The sequence below is a fragment of the Aphelocoma coerulescens genome, chromosome 2 (assembly GCF_041296385.1).
Source record: "Aphelocoma coerulescens isolate FSJ_1873_10779 chromosome 2, UR_Acoe_1.0, whole genome shotgun sequence".
NCBI classification, from domain to species: Eukaryota; Metazoa; Chordata; class Aves; order Passeriformes; family Corvidae; genus Aphelocoma; species Aphelocoma coerulescens.
Window position 1 is genome coordinate 155,646,951 of NC_091015.1, and position 21,069 is coordinate 155,668,019.

Below are 21,069 nucleotides of genomic sequence, written 5' to 3' on the forward strand. Positions count from 1 at the left end.
ATACTGGTCATGGTATGCAGACATAGGGTAACAAGTACTAAGGGCTGAGAAGCTGTCTCCTAAGTACCTGACCTGTGGCAGGCCTGTGTGAGATTTCACTTTACCCACTGTGTCCCTGCAGTAGTGGCTGCTGTCCCTAACCCTCAGTGACAGAAAATACACAGCTACATTTCAGCTGTGCCAGGGCAAAGGGGCTTGACAAACAGCAGCAGTGAGGAGCAGGAGAAGGCCGTGGACCTGTCCTCCTCTGCTTCTCATGCTAATGGTGGTAATTTCCAGTGGACAGGAGGGCTGGAAACCCTCCATGTTTGTCCCCTCAGCTCCCATGTAAAGTACTTTGGCCATAAACTTCAAAGTGCTTCCCAAAAGGAAGTTGGATTGCTATTCCTGTTTTGTAAGTCAGGAAGCCAAGGAAAAAGGGAAGGAAGTGTTTTGACTGAATTGATCTAGCAGCTGCTGGCAGAGACTCTGAGTGCTGCCTATGCACTGCACTGCCTCTCAGAGCAGGGACCAGCTCCAGCCGCCTCAGGCACGCACTGCACTCCATGGCTGCTCCATGGCAAATTCCCACTTGGAAATCAGGCTGGTGACATGAGAACAACAGCCTTCAAACTGTGCAGATTTGTGGCTTCAAAGTACAAGTGCTGGTGAGAAATACCATGAATTAGTCATAATCTTATCAAAAATATTTTATTTATGAAAGTAACAATTATACTATACAACCTATATTGGAAATACATTGAATAATTGCTAGAATAAATACAGGCAATTAATTCAATCTTTTTATAGAATGAGAAGATTTATTTGACATTTGAATGTTAACCCAAGCTTTAACTTACATCATAAATAGTTAAAAGGCATAGTCAAGTTTTTTTTATTTTTACCGTTTCTCTTGCTTTTTTTAATACTGTTCTATTTTGTAATCAACATGAATCAACTCTCCAATCATTAACATAATATTAGTATGACTTTCAAGCAATCATGTACCTCAAGATAATCAGACAATAAGGTAGTGTGTGTGCAGTTCATACTACAGCAGAATCTATTCATGTCTGCATAAAAAAGAGAAGCTGAAAATGCTTCCAAGTTCTTTAAGCATCATATGCCGATTTCTGCTTTACCACAGTGCTTTTAATACCAGAATCTAAAAAAGGCAGCTGGTCTTTCTGTTGCTCTTTATAAAGTATATTAGAGCTCAATGCCACATTCCTTTGGCTGGTGAAGGACTGCAGAATTTAGTCCTGAATATTATTTCTCAAAACCATGGTCCAAACTAAATGTCCGAGACTGATTATTAGGCACCAAGGAAGTGATGCATTTGCTAAGGCTTGATGTTTTCTGATAAAAAAATTGGCTTCTTTTCTGGTAGATATGCTGTAGTCAAAAACAAATCATTGGGCTCAGTACTGGGGTCTGTATTACACTGGATGTCTGAGAAGGTGATGTTTTTATTTTTTGTAAACTGTATGAACGGCTCTGCTGAAGTTTTATAGTACAACATACACATTTTGAAAGTGTTGATAAGTTTTCCCTTCCATGATTTTTTTTAATAAAAAATCTGAACTATTTGCTTGGTGCTAGCAGATTATGAACACCTATGACCATCAGTGAATTCAATAGCAGTTTCAGGTGCCCAATATTTTTCCAGATTAGAAGTTTTTGACTGCTCAGGTACCATATAAAATCAGTGGGAGGCTTTCCATAGCAATGTCTTTTCCAGTGGCATGGAGGCCTGCCTTGCCTTATGGTTTATTGTGCATGCTAGGGATATTAAGCTCTCAACAGAGAAACAGATTTCCCATTTACAATGTTATCAAAACAAAAACCCCAAATTGCACATATCTACCCCTTTGGCCTTTTTTTTTATGCACAAATATGCTTGTATGCAAAACCTGACAATTTTGGGCCTTACTTAATAAATGTCTTAAAAGAGCACATTTAAATGCCTTTTCACAGAAATAACCATTCATTAGTTGCAAAAATGCAGAGACACTTTTTATTCTTTCTGTTGTGAACAATATCATTTCAGCAGAAATTTGGGGGGAGAATGTGATTTTTTTGTCCCCAAATATATTTTAAAAGGCTAAAGAACAAAATGTTGGGGAGGCATCTTTTTTTGGCAGATAGTAAAATATAAAATATGTGATTTAAAAAAAAGTTGGCTTAAAAATACACACACACAAATAATACAATAATATAAAAATACAGCTCAGCCAATGGCCTCTTAAAATTTACCTTTGGCATTACATTTGGCAGCCTAAAACAAAAGACCCTTCCTATAAACAGAACTATAAAAAAAGAGAAGTTCATAAATTAGGTTGCAAGGGGTTGTACAGTCCTTTTCTTGATTCTCCAAACTCCCTTTCTTTCTGTCCACACACATAAGCATGACCAGTGAGGTATATAGAATGTAACACTGTCAGGCATATGCACAATAAAAAAGTGCATAAACATAGACGTTCTCCCCTTTTCTTGTGAACAGGTCGTAACTGTGTGGTTAGCGTCCTTCCCCCCTTGGAAACAAAAAAATATTTTTTTTTTTTTTCTTTTCTTTTTTTTTTTTTCTCCTTACTTTGGCAGGATGAAAATGAACCCAGAGGAATATAAGTGTCCTATTCCCAGCAGCAGTGATCCATTTCCCTTGGCAACATATGTCTGATGCCACAGATACTACAAGGTCGTTGGGTTGCTTTACAACTCTGGGTAACTTCCCACGGAAACATCATACGTCTAGCACCATGTCGTAGTGTTGTTGCTCTTTCTTCCGCCTGCCACATTTGTTGATAAGAACCATGTACAAAGTCAAAAGCAAAACCCAGTAACATGCATAGAGTATTGTGCCAATGATGAGAACTGTCTGTTTTGACTCAGAAAATGGCTTTTTTGATTCCTTGTAAATAGTGAAAATTACGCCACCTAGGAGGATTGTAAACCAAATGGAGACTGGAATGAGTCCTATAAAATTAACTACAATGGTTTTCCTTCCTGACGTGCCCCACCCTGCTTTGTTTATCGTGGCAATTGCAAACATCTTTGCTGGCAGTAAACTTGACATGTACAACACTGAGTAGAGTGACATGAAAACCATGACAATGTTGCCCCTAAGGAAGCTGGCAAAGGAAGACTTTATCAGGCCAACTAACTGAACTGTCAACAGGAAGAGGAGGATGTTCCAGATTTTTCCCCTGTAGAAGAGCTGAATTACTGTGGCAATAAGGAAGAAAGGAAAGAATCCAGTGATTACAGCTTCATAGGTCATCCACAAGTGGTGCTTGTGGAACCACATTGCATTATAAAGCCACTCTCTAAAGTAGGATTTACTCCAGCGGGTCTGCTGATTCAGCCACCTGAGATACTCTATCGGTGTTTCCGTAAGGCACTTGGATCTAGCTGTGTATTTTGTTGCATAGCCCAGACTTAGCACTCTGTTAGTTAGATGCCTGTCATCTCCAAAGCTGCACTGGGAGCCCATAAATTCTTGATTGTACCAATCTTCCACAAATTCATGGAGTAAAGAGTTTCTGTACATTCCCAGAGGTCCACTGATGCACTGTACACAGCCAAAGTAGGACTGACAGGCTCTTTCGATGTTAAATGCCATCCAGTATCTCACGCTGCTCAGAAAGGAGATCCAGGAATCGTATTTGTTCAAAATCTGCAAAATAAAAAAAAAAGTTTTCCTTTTAGATGAGCTCTTGAAACAGAAAATATGCACATTGGAGCGATAAGGATTTTGCAGAGACTAGAGCACCATTAGATGAAATGTGGTGGGAACCTCACTCCTGTGTCTCACCCATGGCAAACCCAGGAGCTACTCAAACAGCTCTGCCAGGACATTGACAGGAAGGATGAGATGAAACCTTCAAATGTTTGCTTCACCAAGATGGTTTTTTTTCCTTGCAAGCTTTCCTATTCTCCACCAAGAAATTTCCTTATTTTCTGTCTCATTCTTCCTTCCCTTTTGTCCCCAGTTAAAGACCTGCTGGATTTAGACTTTCCCAAGAGGAGCTGGTGAGTTCATGGTCTTCTGCTGCCTTTCTGCACATGCACATCTTTGGACCTCACAGGACTCCTTCCATCCCTCCCAAAACGATGCTGGAGCATGAGAAAAGCTGAGCACATGGTCTTTGCCCTACATTTTTGGTATAATAAGGCTGGCCCTAGAGGTTTAACCCTGAACTGTGTCCCCATATCCAGCATTAGGTCCTCTGAGGAACAACCTGTTCTGTCTCTGCAGTACCAGCCTGTTACCTTGTCCCAAGACATATGGTGATACTCCAGCAGAGTCTTCCTCAGGCCCACATAAATGTCTCAGTCTTTCTCTTCTGCACAATGCAAAGCTTACCCAAAGCTCAGACCTACACTTAACATAGACATATTCTAAGAGTCTGAAACACTCAGTGGATGTATGAATGCATGCAGATGCACAGGTCCTTGGCTTCACACCCAGGTTCTCAACACACACCTTGTGCCAGAGGATGTGGCAAGGAAGTGTGTGGGTCTTTGGCCTTCTACAACTATAAAGCATTACTCTGCAACTAGAAAAAAATAGTCTTTTGCTCTGACAGCCCTAATATCTGTCAGGTTTAATTCCAGAACATATTAGAAGCTTGGGGATAGGCTCAAGCCTGGCTCAAATGTATTTGATATATGCTGGAAAATGAGCTGGGGGGGAAAAAAAAGCCCAGAGCCTTCATTCTCTCACCTTGCCTCACAGAGGACACCCATCCTTCCCATTGCAGATGCTTATGAATCTTCACTGTCACAGCTGAACCTGTACTTCCTCCCTTCACTTGTACTCACATATGCCTGGAATTTCACATGCATAGGCTGTGTACACCCGGTTTATGGTCAGTCTAGAGCTCCAAAGTTATTCAGGTTTCTGTGGGAATCCTAATTTCTGGAGTTATGAGCCACATGCCTGAAATACTTCTGACTACTTGGGCGTTCATTAGTAAGTTCTTGCTCTTTTACATTGCTCTTTCTACTGTCTCACATAAAAAGCTCAGCTGAGTATTGGGGACTGATCCTAAGGCCAACTGAAATATTCATACACATTTCTCTCTATAAATTGCAGCAGAAGGAGTTGTGTCAAAAGGAATCAACAGCCTTTTGCTGTAGTAGTCAGACAAACTTGGTAATGCTGGAAATCCTAACACTTGTGGAGCTGGTCTGACTTGGGAGTTTTCTATTGTCCTGCCTGACAGAGATGGGAGACCCAGCAACAAACAGAGTGCACAGTGCACAGCATTTCAAAATTACTTTTATTTCTAACAGTCTTGGCTGCCAGTAGTAATATAATTGAAGATCTTGAGGTGCTGGACATGGCTCTGGGAGACCTGTTCTCAATTTCCTGCTCCTCTCTAGCTTTTCTACGGTACCTTGAGCAAGCAGCTATACCCAGAGACTCAAAGATGCCACAACAGTCCTGACAATGCCAGTGCCCGCCTTTTCACATATAGGGGGCAGAATATTATTTGTTTGCTTGCTATGGGTGTTAAAACCATACAGTGCTCACATCCAAGAAAAAGAGTTTCCATTCAATGGAAAAAAAGGCTAAGGTATGATAAAAGCATCTATAACGGTATCACATATTTTATATATATATATATAAAATATATAGTATAGACACATAAATTATATTTAATGCTATTCCAGACAGAGAAATCTGTTGCAATGCAAATAGCTGCTGAAACACCTCTGTTAATCAGAAAATTGTTGTACTCACCTGCACATCACCTCCAACTCCTCCAACCATTGGATCTTCTTCTAAAACTTTTACCATCTCAACTGATGAGGCTGGATCAAGCATTGTATCTGAATCACAGACCTATAAGTAAGAAAAAAAACAAGAAAAAAATGGGTTAAGGAGCACACTAGAGAAGAAAATAAAAATCATGCAAGTGGTTATAATGACTCTAAATGCATATTCTCCTGAATGCAATTAAATCTGACTTTGAAGTCTGCACTGATATTTCTGTTAAAGGTCACTTGTACCAGGCAGCAAGGCATAGTGCTGCACAAAACACAGAGCTTATTAAGGCTGTGCACACAAACAATCCTCTCCTCTGTATCAGCTCCATTTGTTTTACTGGCACACTGGGCTGGCTACTTCGAATAAGATATGGGGCACTGCAGAGTAAGAAGGTGTTTGTGGGTGTGCAGCAGATTCCTGTTGTGCTCTGACACAGGGTTTCCCTGCATCAGCTGCACAGTTAGAGCACCCTCATCAAATGTTTCCCACTGCCATATGAGGGAAAGAGTGAGGAGTTAAATCCCAGGCACTTGTTATAAAAAAGAAAAAAAAAGTCGAGTAGGAGTCTGGGAAGAAACCTAATAGCTCTTTCACTGATGGAAGGCTTTAACAATTCACGTAAAATATGTATCTTGTATTTCAGAAGAAACTAATTTTTAATTTTAGATGCATGATGTGTTATTAGTAGTGCAGGGATTTGACATTTGACTTAGAGAAATTATTTGCTATTTTTCTCTGGCATTCTTATAAAAAAATAGGTAAGGCCAGAATGTGTGAGTCCTGAAGTTCAGTACTCCACAAGACCAAGGCAGAAGTAGATGACGTACAAGGCATTTCAGCTATACAAACACTCCTAGTCAACTAAGCACTGTGTACATTAGGAAATTGGCTTTCCCCTGGAGAGTAGGAGGAGGGCTCAGACAGGCTGGCTGGTCTGTGAGGCAGCTGGCATTGCTTTCGTTTGCTCTGAGGAGAATGACTTGGGCTGCAGCCTGTTTAAAACAAGAGGGTGTCTCCTTGTTGCAGTTGTTGTAGCTGAAGAACTGGACACATGGTGTGTGAACTCATTTCACAGACACCCAGGAACTGGAGCAGAGACTGTCCCAGAAACACCCCTCTGACCAGCTGAATTCCGCCCTACAAATTCTCATACTGCTTCCAGTTTGTCCCCACATTGCATTCCTGTGACTTCAGATGGGGTCAGTAGGAGCAAGTCAGTAGCTCTGCATAAACAGCATATTAAGACAGATTCTGCTGAGGCTTTGCAATGTGTATCCTAATTTTGGTGTCCTTTCATGCAAACTTTCAATTCAACCTAAGCCCTCTCACTCCAGGGGACAGGTAACCTTTATGTCTGCTCTATGAAGGGGGAGGAGAGCACTGGGATGCTGCTCTGGACCAGACTCAAGAGGAGAGGTTACCCAGGATAGCTGGACTGCATATCTTGGGATGCAGCTGGGAGTCTGCCAGCATGCTCCCCCTCCATGCTCACTCAGAGGGGGCCAAGGGGAGAAAGGTGATGAAAACAATATCCCCATCAGGAGAAAAGCCACAAGCATGTCCAGCTCCCACTAACTTGATGCATCCATCTCCTCTCCTCAAAGGCCTCATCCCACAGAGTCTTTGTAACCTGGCCAAGGCGTGACTCCAGCTTTAGTGGAAAGCTGTCATCAGTGGCAGCACTGAGTGATAGAAACAGAGCAAAACAATTCTACTGAAGAGGGGAAGCAATGCTTGTATTTTTACCTGGGTCTTCCTGGACAAACCTGTTGCTGAGTGTTTTGCACAGGGAATTTGGGGTTTGCTGAATTCCGAGGGTGCTCAGGCAGTGACAGGCATGCCATTTATTGTGACCATGAGCAGTGGGTTGGGATCAGCTGCCTCCCAGCTCCTCTGCTTTCCCTCCAGCACCTGGCACTTGAGCAGCTCCCACCCCATCAGATGCATCTACCTATGGCAGAAAGGCCTGCCCAGAGCCACATCACTAATATATTAGAGATGAGGAATCCTGAAAACACTGTTTTTTTTACCAAATAACATCACACGTCCTGGGCATGCCAGCATAGTGGATATGTCTGGGTTTCTGGGACAAATCTAACAAGCCATCATTTTCCATCTGGATGAGGTTTTTGCAGGTGAACAGAGGATACATCCAGAGAAACACAGACTTACTTGGCTTAGGAGCCCAAATAAAACACACTGACACCTGCCTAGCCAGGGGGTGCCCGGGACAGCCCAGGAGACAATTTGTCATCCTTCCATTTAAGGGCCGAGTGACCCAAACATCACTTCCTTGGGTCACAGAATTGGGTTACATGAAAGGGACAATTGACCTTAAGGGAACTGTTCAGTTCCTTGCTGTAGGCAGTGACAGTTTATCCAAGTTGCTCTGAGTTCAGACTGCACTGGACTGTCCACACAGGCACCTCCATCAAGCCAAGATGAATTGCATCCTGGTTACCTCACAACTCTGCACTGATGATACCTGCCAGTTTAACTCCTCCACCTGATTACTTGCACACTCCTCAACTCCTCTAGGATGGAAATAAGCCTTCACAGCAGTTTTGAGTACTTAATGAGACACCACTAATGACTTACAGCTCATTATCTGCACTGGTCTGACAGTTTATGGTTGCTTGTTAATAATTCCAGGGTGTCTTTTAAGAACTATAAGGCCTACAATTTGGGGGGCTGGGCAGTGGTGCTGGACTGGCCACTTTTTTAAGTGCATAATCATTGCTGCAGATTACTTAGCCCTTGAAATATTGGGCTTGTTTAAAGTAATTTACCCTGGGTCACTCCAAAAAAACATTTGAAATATCTCAACCTTTATTCGTTCATAAAACAGAGACACGTTTTAGCTGCATTTTTTTATGACTCTGTAGTAGCCAGGGCCACCAAGGGGCTGCATTTCTACTAAAGATGTGACTGTAGATGTAACTGTGGCATCAGTCACTACTGCAGACTGTGCTCCCAGCAGCATTACAGTCTCTGGCAAATTCATTAGAACTTCTGAACCAGGTCAGGACTGTTAACTGAACAGAAATACCTCTTCTATATTCTGAGTTTATGCTATGACTGTTGAAATAGAAACACTTTTTCCAGGTTCCCTGAAAAATACAAGACCTGAACTGAGGGAGGAAACTTGTAATGAATCTGCTTCTTCTCTGCCTTCTTTCTCTGCAATCTGGTATGTCTGTGTGAAGTGATTATAAACCCATGCTAATAAAGAAAATCAGCATTTTTATCCCATCATAGTTCCTCACAGCACAAAACCAAAGAACAGACAATGGAGAGCTTAAGCCCATTGTTTTCAAATAATAAATCAGTTTCAGTTTGGGAACTGGTAGAGGATGGGTTTTAAATCTTGGCCTTACTCTTCCAGCTCCAATAACAGAGTGGTTCCTGGCAGTCATCAGTTTATGCCCCTCCTGTGCATGAAAGACTCGCTGCTCTCAGCCCAGCTACTGGCAGCCTCTCCAGATCCTTGGACACTGCACGTGGATGCTGTGCTGTGCAGAGTGTGCACACACACCCACACAAGGCTGGGCACAGGCCCCAGAAACACATGTGGCTCAGCCATGCAGCTGCCCTGAGCCAGCAGAGAGCACCTCTCAGGGAGCTGCTGCTCCACAGCAGGAGACTGCTGGTTGCTCTGAGTGTGGGAGAAGCTAGGAAGAACTGAAGGTGGTTCATTAGGAAAATCATCTCCTATTCAGTGGGATTAGTCAAATGAGCCTTGTTGGCCTGGATTGCTAAGGAAGGGTCCTCAGTGTCCAGCCAGAGTATCTGAACCCACCTGCCTTCCTCCACACATGACCTCTTCCCCTTCCCACAGTCAGCAGGGCTGTTTGCAGGAGCGAAGAGTGCTTCCATGTAAAAAACACAGACAATCTTTCAGGGGATCCAAGGCAGCTGGAAAGAAATGTGTCTCTGCTGCTTTGGAAACAGGGAGAGAGGACCCAGCCTAATTCATTTTTAAGTGAGTAGTGTGTCATAAGGGCCTTAAAGGCCAAGTTGCAGAGAGTGAGGTAATGCAGCTGTAAGTAATGAAGCAAAAGCTCCTTCAAGCTTTAGCTGAAGAAATTTTCTTTCAAATCTGCACATTGACCCTTTTATTGAATACTCCACATGGCCTTCAAAGCCTTTAAAATAGATCCCCATCTTTTTTACAGACTTCACCACTTCTCCAAGATATTCCCTAGTGAGAACAAATACCTGTCTTATGGGCTTGCATATGGAGCCACTAACAAACACAAAATAAAGCCTCACCCCAGACCCTCACCTACAGGAGCAGAGTTGGGGCTTTCAGGAGGTCACTGGCTTTGCCTGAAGCAAAACCATTTGGATGAGGAGAAAGTACTGAAGGTGGGGGAAGGATTTCAGATTTCTCCAGTAGCTGGTTCACAGATTTAAAACAGTCAAAGATAGACTGGGCATTTTAAAAGGTAGCAAAATACCCTTTTAACGGTCAAGCTGTTTCCAAACAGACTGAAAGGAGCACTGTGTTCATCAGGGACTAGGATGGCCTCTAACATGCTGCACAAAATATACAAAAGCTGCTTTCTTTCAAAGTGTGTTTGAATTGGCACTGACCTGGTGCTCTAATACCTACCTGTACATAATCCACACTTCTCCCCAGTGCTTTGAATGCTGTGTACATTACTTCTCTTTTTCCACCCCATTTCTGCATGATGCAAACACTTTTGTTGGACAGGACCAGCTGAGATACGTGTTGCATGCTCTCTCTGTGAGACTCCTCTGTCTCACCCGGACCTTTGTCGTGGAAGTTATTACTCCAGATATAAGTGGCACAACTGTCCCTACCCATGATTTCAGTGAAAATGTCCATCATGTAAACGTCATCTTCTGAGTTCCCATCAATGACCATAACAACTTTAATTCCAGGGTAGGTCAATCTTTTTACAGAAAGTAAACATTTTCTTAAGTAGTCAGGATCTTCTTGATAGGCAGCAATACAAAGGGCAACTGTTTTGTTCAGTTTGATTGGAGTCTCTAGCGACCTTTTCATTTTCCTGTGCTCTAGGTAGGCAAACAGGCTTTGGATAATGAGATGTGATGCCAGGATAGCACCATAGAGTCCAAAGGAGAAGTAGTAGTTGTCTGTTTGGATGAACTGGTAGCCCACAATGTAAGCAGCGGTGATTCCTAGCAGGAGGGACACCCCAAAGAGTGTGGTTCCAAGTATTCTCAGGATACATATAAACCTCTCACAATACATCTGCAAAGAAGGAGGGAAACCATTAGCAGAACCACCACTTGCTGATATAAGGCATCATAAGGGGTGCATGCGGCTGCAACACAGATCTCAGCATCAACAGATACACGCTGAGCTTCAGGCTCATGGAGTCACTGTATCCCCTTGCTCAACTTAACCTCTCTTTGCAGTACTTCCTCCATGTAAAGTACGACCTAAACAGACTTAATGTAGCAGAGATGTTTTCTGCTATTTGTAATGTCCTCACAGAAGGTGCTATCTGTGTCAGGATCTTATTTTGGCAGCCTGGGCTGGTTGGATAAGACACTCTGTCATATTATCCTGAGGAGGTTGGAGAAGGGGCTTTTGGGCCACCACTCGCTTCATACGGTCACAGGAGAGCAGAACAGCTGAATGTCTGGGCAGCCCCTCCTCATCCCCCATCCATGTCATGACTGCATCCCACCCTGAATTGTTTCTGTCGCTTAGTTATGTTTGCAAAAATATTGGAAAGACATTCTTAAAACAGATGCCTGAATGTATTTATAATTTTTAAAACAGATGTCTGACTATATTTATAATTTATATTTATATAATCAGACATCTGCTTTAAAAGGTATTCTCATTACCATTGCAAAAATGTATTATTCATACATTTGTGTACATAGATATATGCACATGTGAGCATGTGTGCATAGGAGCTAAAGCTTGACTGAGATTAAGTCTGTGGCAAAAATATGCATAAATTTAACAAAGCCAACACTCCACCCTGGACTCCGAAATTCACTATGACATCAGCTGATTCTGACCACTTCTACATATTTAAGTTACCTGGCTGTAAAATCTTCTAACCTAAACTTTGGGCTATGGAGGAACTGGCTGGCATGGAGGGTGCTCTGGCATTCTTGAAACAAACAAACAGTACAGGCAGGCAGGCAGGTGGAATATATTGGTACCTAACTGCTTTTTTTGACAATCACATTAACCATTTTATGCAACAGCTTTCTCAGAATTACAGGAGGTTAATGACAACATTTTCTGTCAATAGAAGCATTTTATGTGAAAGACATAAACCAGATGATGTCTGTTTAAGGCTAACCCAGCAAGTGTGTTGCAATGCTTGAATATTTTGCTGAATTAGGTCCTCTCAGAATAATGGACTTAATATTTGTGTTTTCTTGCTATTATTCATATTTTCCCTACTGTTATCATCTCACTCATCTGCTGCTCATGTTTGTTTCACCATCTGTTGGCCAAAGCTGAAGCTGGAACAGGACTTCCTTACATCATATATGTTTTTAACTCTTCCTTGAAAAATTACTACCAAGATGCAGCAGCATAGCTGTCATCAACTATATATATGTCTGAAAAGTTACAGGCTTGGAACAAAAAAGCCAACACAGAATCACTTACAACATAAAAATAAACTAGGCAAGCATGAAGTTTGAGGTTACAAAGACTTTGTTTTTTTCCACTGGCTATTTAGGGTCTTAAATTTCAAGACAGGAGGGAAGCCTCTTAAATGTATATTTGGAGGCACTGTTAAAGAAATCGGACCCTATCTCTAGGACTTCCTTGAATTCTTAAGGCTGGGATCTGACAGGTGCTGTAGTCATCCACCAGCAAAAGAGACCCTCCCTGCTCTGGCCTGTCTGAAAATCTTTAACAGCAGGGGGTCATAAAGATGCCTAATAAAAGACAGCTTATGCTTACCACCACTATAGGTGAACTGAAACTCAGTGCCCAAAATAGACTTGCTTTAGAAAACAGATTAAGTAATGGATCCCCTCTTGATTCCCTCGAAGTAAAATAGCCTGTGTGTTTACTAATCCCTCAAGAATGCAAAATGTCACACAAATATCAAGAAAAATGTCCCATTAATGGTGCACTTGTACTCTGCTTTCCCATTTGGGGTCCTACAGTCTGCTTACATTAAGAATTATATGGCTGAAATAAATAGGATTTACATTATGATCTGGAGTGGCTACATTTGAATGACTATATCCTGTAGCAGGCATCTTTTACATTAATTTGCTATTGTTTTGCTCTACCTATGAAGCACTTCTGCACAAAAGGAAAAGAAAAACCAACCCAAATTCTCTGACTTTGTCATTACAGCACAGATCCTCTCCATTGCAAAATTTCAGTCTTTTAAGATAAAGAAATTAATTTCTGGTGTTAATAAAATAACTTTTTTTTTCCTTTCACTGTCAACCTTAGGAAAATAAACAGTGTTTTGATCTAAATTCCTGGCTTTCATCAAAGAAATTTTCCCCTTTGTATGTGCAACTGAGGGTTTTATGTATTGTCTTTTAATTGGCTGAATCTCAGGGGAACTGGAAAAGTTGCTCAATATTCTCAAGATTTAACACGAGGTATTGATAGCTTGCCCAGCAGAAATTATCTTTATCAAATTCAACATGCCCAAACAATGGCAAAGAAGCCAAAAATTCTCCACCCATCTCCAATAATTAAGCCAAGAAGTTAAAAGGAAATGATGCTTGTCCAAGTCTGGGACCAAAAATGAACTTCTGAGTCAAATACTAGCACTGAGGCTAGGCAGCAGCTGCATCAGAGACTTTAAGAGCAGACAGTGCTGTTATGAGCATCTAGCCTGGCCTGACACAGCGAAATACAACAATTCTATCCTGCAATTTGTGCACCTAAATCCCTTATAGGCACCTAAATCCCTTACAGGCACCTTCACCTAACCCCGTGGTGCTGAACCTAGTATGAGTTTTATGCAGTTTCCAGCAAGCAGATCCAAGGTTTGCATGGCCAAGGTGAGTGTATGTAAAGAGTCTTCAAAGTCTACTACTGAGCAGCTCTTTCTTTTCAGGGATGGAGCTGAGCAGTGCTCACCAGCCCATCTAGTAGAACTGAAATGTGAAAGCCATATGCTAAATCCTAATGCTGTGTAGGCTGTTGCTGATTCAGTCACACGTTTTGATTCACCAAGCAGTGCCTTGTAGTGACTGTACAGTAGGAGGCAAGGAGTGCCTTTCTTTGGAGGCTCCTATGGGAAAGCATGGCCAAGAAATGAACCCTGGCATGTACTTGACATCAGAGTCCACCTGGTGAACTGTTTGGCATTGTGTCTCTTGGCATCCTGATAAAGCCAAATACAAAAAGAGTATTTCTCCTTTCTGATGAAGGTGAATTTAGTCTACATTACTATTAACAACTGGCGCAACTAAAAGTTGTAGTATTCTAACAATGCTTTCATGAAAAAAATCAGGTTAACAAATGACTGATACCTACATGGTACATCTAATGATTTGGGTATTAACTGTAGCACTAGAGATCACACTCCTTTCTCAGACTGAATAACGCCTTAGATCTCAAATTAGACGAATATAGCAAAATATGCTTCAGTTTTCTCTATTCTGAAAAATATTTAGGCTAGCATTTACTGTAGCTATGGTACATAGATCTAATTTTTATAAGATCTAGACACTTGACTGAAATTCAGCAGGTTTTTATGTCCTGTTTTGAATTGGGTCTTTACTCAGCAAAGAATACTGGTGACCTCCATGGTAAAGTACCAATTTTCCCTCCTCCAAAATCCTGTGGCAGAGTTCATCCACATGGCTATTAATCAGCTTTCATGCATCTCCAAGAGTAACAGGACCTGAAGATAGTTCATCCCTTTATGAAGTCAGGAGGCAAAGAGAAAGAAAAAGCTTATTTTGTTACTAATACAGAATAGGGGCAAATAGATATCCAGAAAACCAACGTGCACTGGTGCCAGCAGATATCAATATTATCTGCAGCCTGTTCAATTCTGCACCCTCTATTGTGTAGCTGCCATGAGGACAAAGGAAGCAATCAGGTGGTGCCTGGCGTCAATTGATACAGGACATGGAACCAGTGACTGATGGGGGTCAAACTGAAGTCAGGTTTACTTGTAACACATGGGATGCATCTCACTACATCATCTCTTTCAGAAATCCCCTCTCATGCAACACACAAACATTGCCACATAGTAATTCTGGGTAGCTTTTCCCCAGAAGATTAAAAAGCAAGAGGGGGAGACACAGAAAGTTTGTACATAATGTAATGATTTGGAAGGTTGTTTGAAAGAATTAGCACTTACTAATTCCAAACATCTGAAGACATTTAAAAAAAACACTAACCATAAGCCACAAAAGCCAGTATTTATCCAGGAACCAGCAATAAAGGTTCGGTCACAAATGTGCTTATTTTGTCCCTGTATTGGGCCTGGCTGAGATAGAATTACTTTTTCCCATAGCCCTTCAAGTGGTGTACTTTGTATTGGTAGCTGGGAAGGTGTTGAGAACACAGCAGTATTTTGGCTACTGCTGAGCAGTGCTCCCACAGTGTCCAGGATGTCTCTCATTTTCTCCCAGTATGCTACGGGTGGGCAAAGTCCTGGGAGGTGACATAACCAGGACAGCTGACCCAAACTGACCAAAGGGATATTCCATACCATATGACATCTACTCAGATACAAAAGCTCAACAGAGGAGGAGGGGGAAGCATTTATTATGATGTATATTTGTTTTTCAGAGCAACTGCTGGTGTACTGAAGCCCTACTTCCTGGGAAGTGGCTGAACATCGCCTGCTGATGAGAGGTAGAGGATAAATCTTTTGTTTTCCTTTGCTTCAATGCACAGCCTTTGCTTTATTGAGTTGCCTTTCTCTCAACCTACCAGGTGCTTTTCCATCTTATTTTCTGCATCTACATCCTGCTAAGGAGGGGAGTGATAGAGCAGCTGGGACGGTACCATGCAGCCAGCCAGGGTCAACCCACCACAGTCCCCTTCATTTGTAAAGGTTACAAAAAGCTGTGCCTCTCTCTAGACATCGAGGGCTGTGGCCACATCAGCAAATAGTGCAATACAACACGAACAGGTCTGCAAAGAGGAACACCTGATGCTGAGGGCCTGACTGCACCCTCCATACGCTTTGTTTTGTTTGAACTAAGTATAGTCGGACCCAACGGACTAAAAACCTGAAAAGCATCCTCCAGAGGTACATCTTGCCATTAGTTTCATTCAAGAGGAATCCAATTTGAGTGTCCAGTTATTGCTCAGCAATAGAAGCTCAAGCAATTTGGTTGAAGGGGGGACACTGGTAGCTGCAGCTTCAGCAGCACACTCTGTATTGAAAATAAATTGATAACACAAATCAACCTCACATATGAGATCTGCAGATCAGATTTGTCTGAAACCTTTGTGGAAACCAGAAGTGCTGAGCACAGAAAACCTTTGAAAACATCTCATTTTTATATGCCTGTATCGAAGCTGAATTCTTGAATATCTATTGAACCTTAGTGCTGAGGCTTTGAATGCAGCAAAGCATGTAAGTGTGTCATTAAAGGTAAGTGTGCACTTAGGTATTTTGCTGAAGAGGGAAATCAGTGGATAATTTATCTTGCAGTTCTGTAGTAAAGGTGTAAAAAAATCTTTCTCTGAAAAGCTGCTATTTCTGGGACACTTGAGATTAAAATGCATGTATATGTTGGACAAATTTATTGTAGAGATTAACCTCCCTTATAACAGATGGGTTAATGCTTAACCACTGCATTTCTTACATTAGGTAATCTAAGAGTGGATCAGGGCCTAGACAATTTGCATTTGCTTCCTAGTGTTGTCATTCACCTGTTGGGTGATCTTAGATAAGTGAATTCACCTCTCTCTGTCTCAGCTTCCTCACCTGTAAAATGGGAATCATGATCATGCAAGAAATTTTTGGACGTCTATAAAACCCTTCATAAGGCTTAGGTTACTCTTTTTGAGTGATATGATATCCACCTGTTCTCTAGTTCCATATAACTGCTTTTAGTCAAAAAACTCCAACAAAAACCAACACACCCCTTGCTATTTTCCTTGCCTATATCCACCTGAGGGTAGAGTCTGTGGGGATTTGTCTGTAACAAACATGCAACTCCAACTCAGCAGGATGCCTGAGATCAGTGAGGTGGGCACCGTAAAAGCCAGCACACACAGCTCTAAGTGCATACAGCCACCAAGGGCTGTTTTACACACAACCAAAGGAAGAATGTAATCTTTATAAGCCTTAATACCCACCTCCTTGCCTATGAGAATAATAGCACTGGCTGCCCCAGAGCAGCTGCTTCGATGACACAAGTGCGTCTGAGTGCACATGTGAGTGCCTGTGTGCCTGCACACACTGTGCCTGGCCCTACACACACACTCTCTGTGAGTACATGGTGTTTGAGGCTTACAATTGCTCAGACAATATTTAAATTCATTATTAGCCTTATTTTGGTGGCAAATTAAATCATATATCCTTGGAGTATGAATGATTCTAGGTACGCATTAATTACAAGCATAAGATAGCTGTCCAGACTCCCATTCTACAGCCTGCAGAAAGGAAACTGAAAGGTTATGCTCCATCTGTACACCTTTACTACAGCACAATTACTCTATCTGGAACTTTTGCTATTTATAACTTCCAGATTTTGTTATGCTATTGATCTTCTGGAAAGGACTCACATGAGACTAAAGTTAACTCTGAGGTTAAATTTAAAGAACAGGATTACTGATGATGTCAAACTCTATCTGTATGCACAGACTTTGATCAACAAATCAAGAATCTCCTATTTGTTCAATGTGTGTTTCCCACTAAACTGCCCAAATTTAATCTCTTACAGGTTTGAATAGCCAACGTGGAATTAATTTTAAGGCTGCTGGTTGGATTTGACCCTAATGTACACCATAATACACTAGTTGCTGAATTAACCAAAAAAAACCCCCAAAAAACAAAACAAAAAAACCAACCAAAATAATCCCCAGACAAATGCTCCAAGAAACAAAACCAGAAGTAAATCACATTTGTACTCAGATATTTTGGATTGTGGTTAAACAAAAATCTAGTTTAGAAATGTTTTCTGGTTGCTGGTTATGAAGTCCATGGATGCTTTTGGCACAAACCTGACTATTTCATGCCTTAATCCATCAAATAAATATTTATTTGGTGTTCACAGCTTATTATCTTGTAATTTGTTTATAAAGGATAGGTCATACCTTGTTTGACTAAGTTCCACTACATGGAATGAAGGAATACTTTGCTGCTCTATACACTAATCTTGAATAGCAACAAAATGAAGCCAATGTGCTTTCATGCTACAAATATGAAGACTTGAGTTTTTGCTAGTGAACTTGCCGGGAAAACTCCATTAAATCCAGTAGAGCTGCTCTTCCTACTAGGAAAACCTTTACCCAGGTATTTCTATGCTTGCATGCAGGATAAGAAAGATTTATCACCCTTATCCAGTCCTCAGAAGAATGCCCAAGGCATCCATGTTACACACAATGTATGCTTTCAAAAAAGTGCATGGGTGCCCAAAGGAAGAAAACTACGAAGCTGAGTGAAACACGGAGGAGCAGTTGTGCCCTAAGACGTGGGGTCACTGCAGCCCTGCAAGAATCACAGAACCCTTAGAGTTCGAAGGGACCTCTGAGATTGTGGAGTCCAACCCCCTGCCCAGGCATGGTCACCTAGAGCAGGTGACACAAGAACATGACCAGGTGGGTTTGGAATGCCTCTAGAGAGAGAGACTCCCTGACCTCCCTGGACAGCCTGTTTGGTGCTCTGCCACCCTCAACATAAAGAAGTTCTTCCTGCTATGAGGTGAAACTTTTTGTGTTTTAGTTTAAGGCCAATGCTCCTCGTCCTGTCGCTGCACACCACTGAAAAGAGTCTAGCACCATCCTCTTGGCACCCACCTCTGAGATATTTATATGCATTAATGAAATCCCCTCTCCATCTTCTCTAGACTAAGACAACACCCATCAGGAGTGCTGTACTACAGTGGGGTCCTCTCGGGGCAGCGAATTGGGGTTAATTCTCTCCCAAGGGCCAATGCCCACTTCTGCCAGCGTTGCCATAGAGTCTGGCGAGGCTCTGACAAGCCGGCTCTCGGCCGTGTCCCAGAGACACGAACCGAGGCTCCAAGAGATGCCGGGCAGCGCTGCTGGGGACAGAGGGCTCTGCAGCCGGGCGGGATGCTCCGGGGCCCCGCACTCGCCGCGGGCTGCGCACGGCGCGGGGGAACCCCGGCCCGGCGCCGCGGCCAAGGGGCGGAGCGGCGGCGTCAGCGGGCGGGGAGCGGGGGATCCCCGCGCGGCCACGTCACGGCGGCCCCGCCCGCGGGAGCGACCCGGGCCCGGCCGTGCCGGCGCTGCCATCGCCCCCCGCGGCCGCGGTCCCCGGGGCGGCCCCTCCTCGGCCGGGGCGGGCCCGGCTCGGGCGTGCGGCGCGGGGAGCTCCGGGCACCCCCGCCCCGCGCCGCCGCGCTCCCGGCCCTCCCTCGGAAAGCCGCCGCCCCTCTCCTCCCCGCGCTGCGCGGCGCCCGGGCGGCTCGGCAGCGCTGTCCGAGGCGGGACGTCAGCCCCACGCCCGCCGCCGCCTCGCCTGCCTTCCCTCAGTCCCAGCCCTCCCTCCGCTCCTGTCGCGTCCCCGCCCGGCCCTGGATGCGAAGGCGAGGGGCGGCCGGAGAGAATCCGGACTGGGCTTTGAGCAGGTCTCGCCTTCTCCGCTGCCATGAGCGGAGCTGCTGCCCAGCCTGTGCTCGATTTTATTTTAATTTCGGGGGTGTGTGGGGCGGTTGGGCCAGTTTTTTGGGTTTGTTTCCCCCCCCCCCCCCCCCCCCCCCCCCAGATCTTGAAGCTCAGCAATGTCTTAAACGGATTACACGGAGGAGGGGTTGAAGCTGAAAACCTCATTCATCCTCACGACGGTCCTATTCATTGCTGAAATAGGTGTAGCGTAGGAGCCGGTAAGATCCTCCCCCAGCCCCACTCGTATTTTGGGGATCTGTTCCACCTTTTCTCCCTTGAATCGTGAGGATGGGAGGAGGGGGTCTTCTGCTCTTGAGCTGACAGAAGCATAATCATAAATCACCTACCTTGTTTGTCCTTCTGTCCTTTGGTCATAGAGGGGCTCCAGCCAACTGTGTGGTCTCACGTACCGTTGCTCCCGCTGAATACTTTCCAAGTTTGAGGTAAAAGAACAAATCGCACTTTTCAGGGGCTTATTGAGACGCTTAGAAATAAAAAATAATTAAAACTGAAAATAATAAAAAAATCGTGTAAGGCTATTCAGTCCTACTCATTTTCTCCCACGTGTTTTCACAATTACCATGTATTTGTCTTTCTCTGCTTCAGTTTCTAGCTCAAAGTTGTGGGATTTTTTTTTCCAAATAATAGTAATAATAATAATAATAATAATAATAATAATAATAATAATAATAATAATTAAAAAAAACTTAGAAATAATAAATTAGGAGTTAGTTTCTCGTGGTCGAAGCTGAAGATCTTATTTCAAACCCGGCTAGCCAGGAGCCTGGAGAAGTTGCGAGGCAGCGTCTGAAAGTTTGAGAGATCAGCATCAGATAAAGTCTCTTTGGTGATACCTTGCTGCCCGAGTAACTGTTTCAATGAGGTTTCTCAGCAGCAGCAGCAGCAAACGGGTAATATTTTCCAGACGTCTTTTTCTTTCCTGCTGCTGCTGCTGCTTTTCTGCCTCTTCCACGTTATGGGGTCTTTTAACAAGGGAGACTTGACTTGTTTTAATAGGCGGAGGATGGGAAGAAGGAGGGAACTCCTGTAAGGAGGAAAAAAAACCCAACCCTCCCAATTGCCATGATCTCAGCCAAGGACCAGCTCAGCGCCAGGAATTTAATTAGCCAAGTTGCAAGTTTTTTCAGAGAAATACAATACACATATGTTACCACCAACTGGTTTCCTCTTCATGCCCCGCAGTTGGGGGAACCCCCCACTTTCCTCACTCCCTGCATCCTTGGGCTTGGGGTGTGGGATTCGTCCCTCCCACAGCCACTATTCGGCTGGGACGGTTTTTGCTGCTGCTGGTTTTTATTAATAAGGGAATTGCCTCTATGAATGGATGAACTTTGCAGTTCTCAATCCTGCTTTACCCATTCACTCTCGGGAAGATTTGTTGTAGTATATACCCGAGGAAGCTCCCACTGACATTCCTACCCATGCCTCTCGTGATAAAACAAGCCGGGAAACACGTTAGGCCGTTTAAAAACTGGAAAACTGTCGTGTGGGTTTTGTGTTGGTGTTTTGGATTGGTTTGGTTTTG

General features: G+C 43.3%; 1 protein-coding gene across 1 annotated transcript; it reads right to left on the minus strand.

Moving 5' to 3' along the window:
• Positions 1–756: 756 nt before the first annotated feature.
• On the minus strand, positions 757–20,144 carry HAS2 (hyaluronan synthase 2). The gene is made up of 4 exons (XM_069005404.1): positions 19,871–20,144; positions 10,371–10,997; positions 5,729–5,830; positions 757–3,655 (listed from the first exon to the last, which is right to left on the minus strand). The coding sequence occupies exons 2-4, from the start codon at positions 10,995–10,997 to the stop codon at positions 2,723–2,725; spliced, it is 1,662 nt and encodes a 553-aa protein (XP_068861505.1). The 5' UTR covers positions 19,871–20,144; the 3' UTR covers positions 757–2,722.
• Positions 20,145–21,069: the final 925 nt, after the last annotated feature.

Bases quoted from the DNA above. Each gene is read 5' to 3' on its own strand.
- HAS2 (XM_069005404.1), bottom strand. From the start codon at position 10,997: ATGTATTGTGAGAGGTTTATATGTATCCTGAGAATACTTGGAACCACA. The intron at 5,831-10,370 runs GTAGGTATTAGA...TCTTACTTATAG, and splicing joins GAAGTGTGGATTATGTACAG to GTCTGTGATTCAGATACAAT. The intron at 3,656-5,728 runs GTGAGTACAACA...TTTATTTTGCAG, and splicing joins GAGTTGGAGGTGATGTGCAG to ATTTTGAACAAATACGATTC.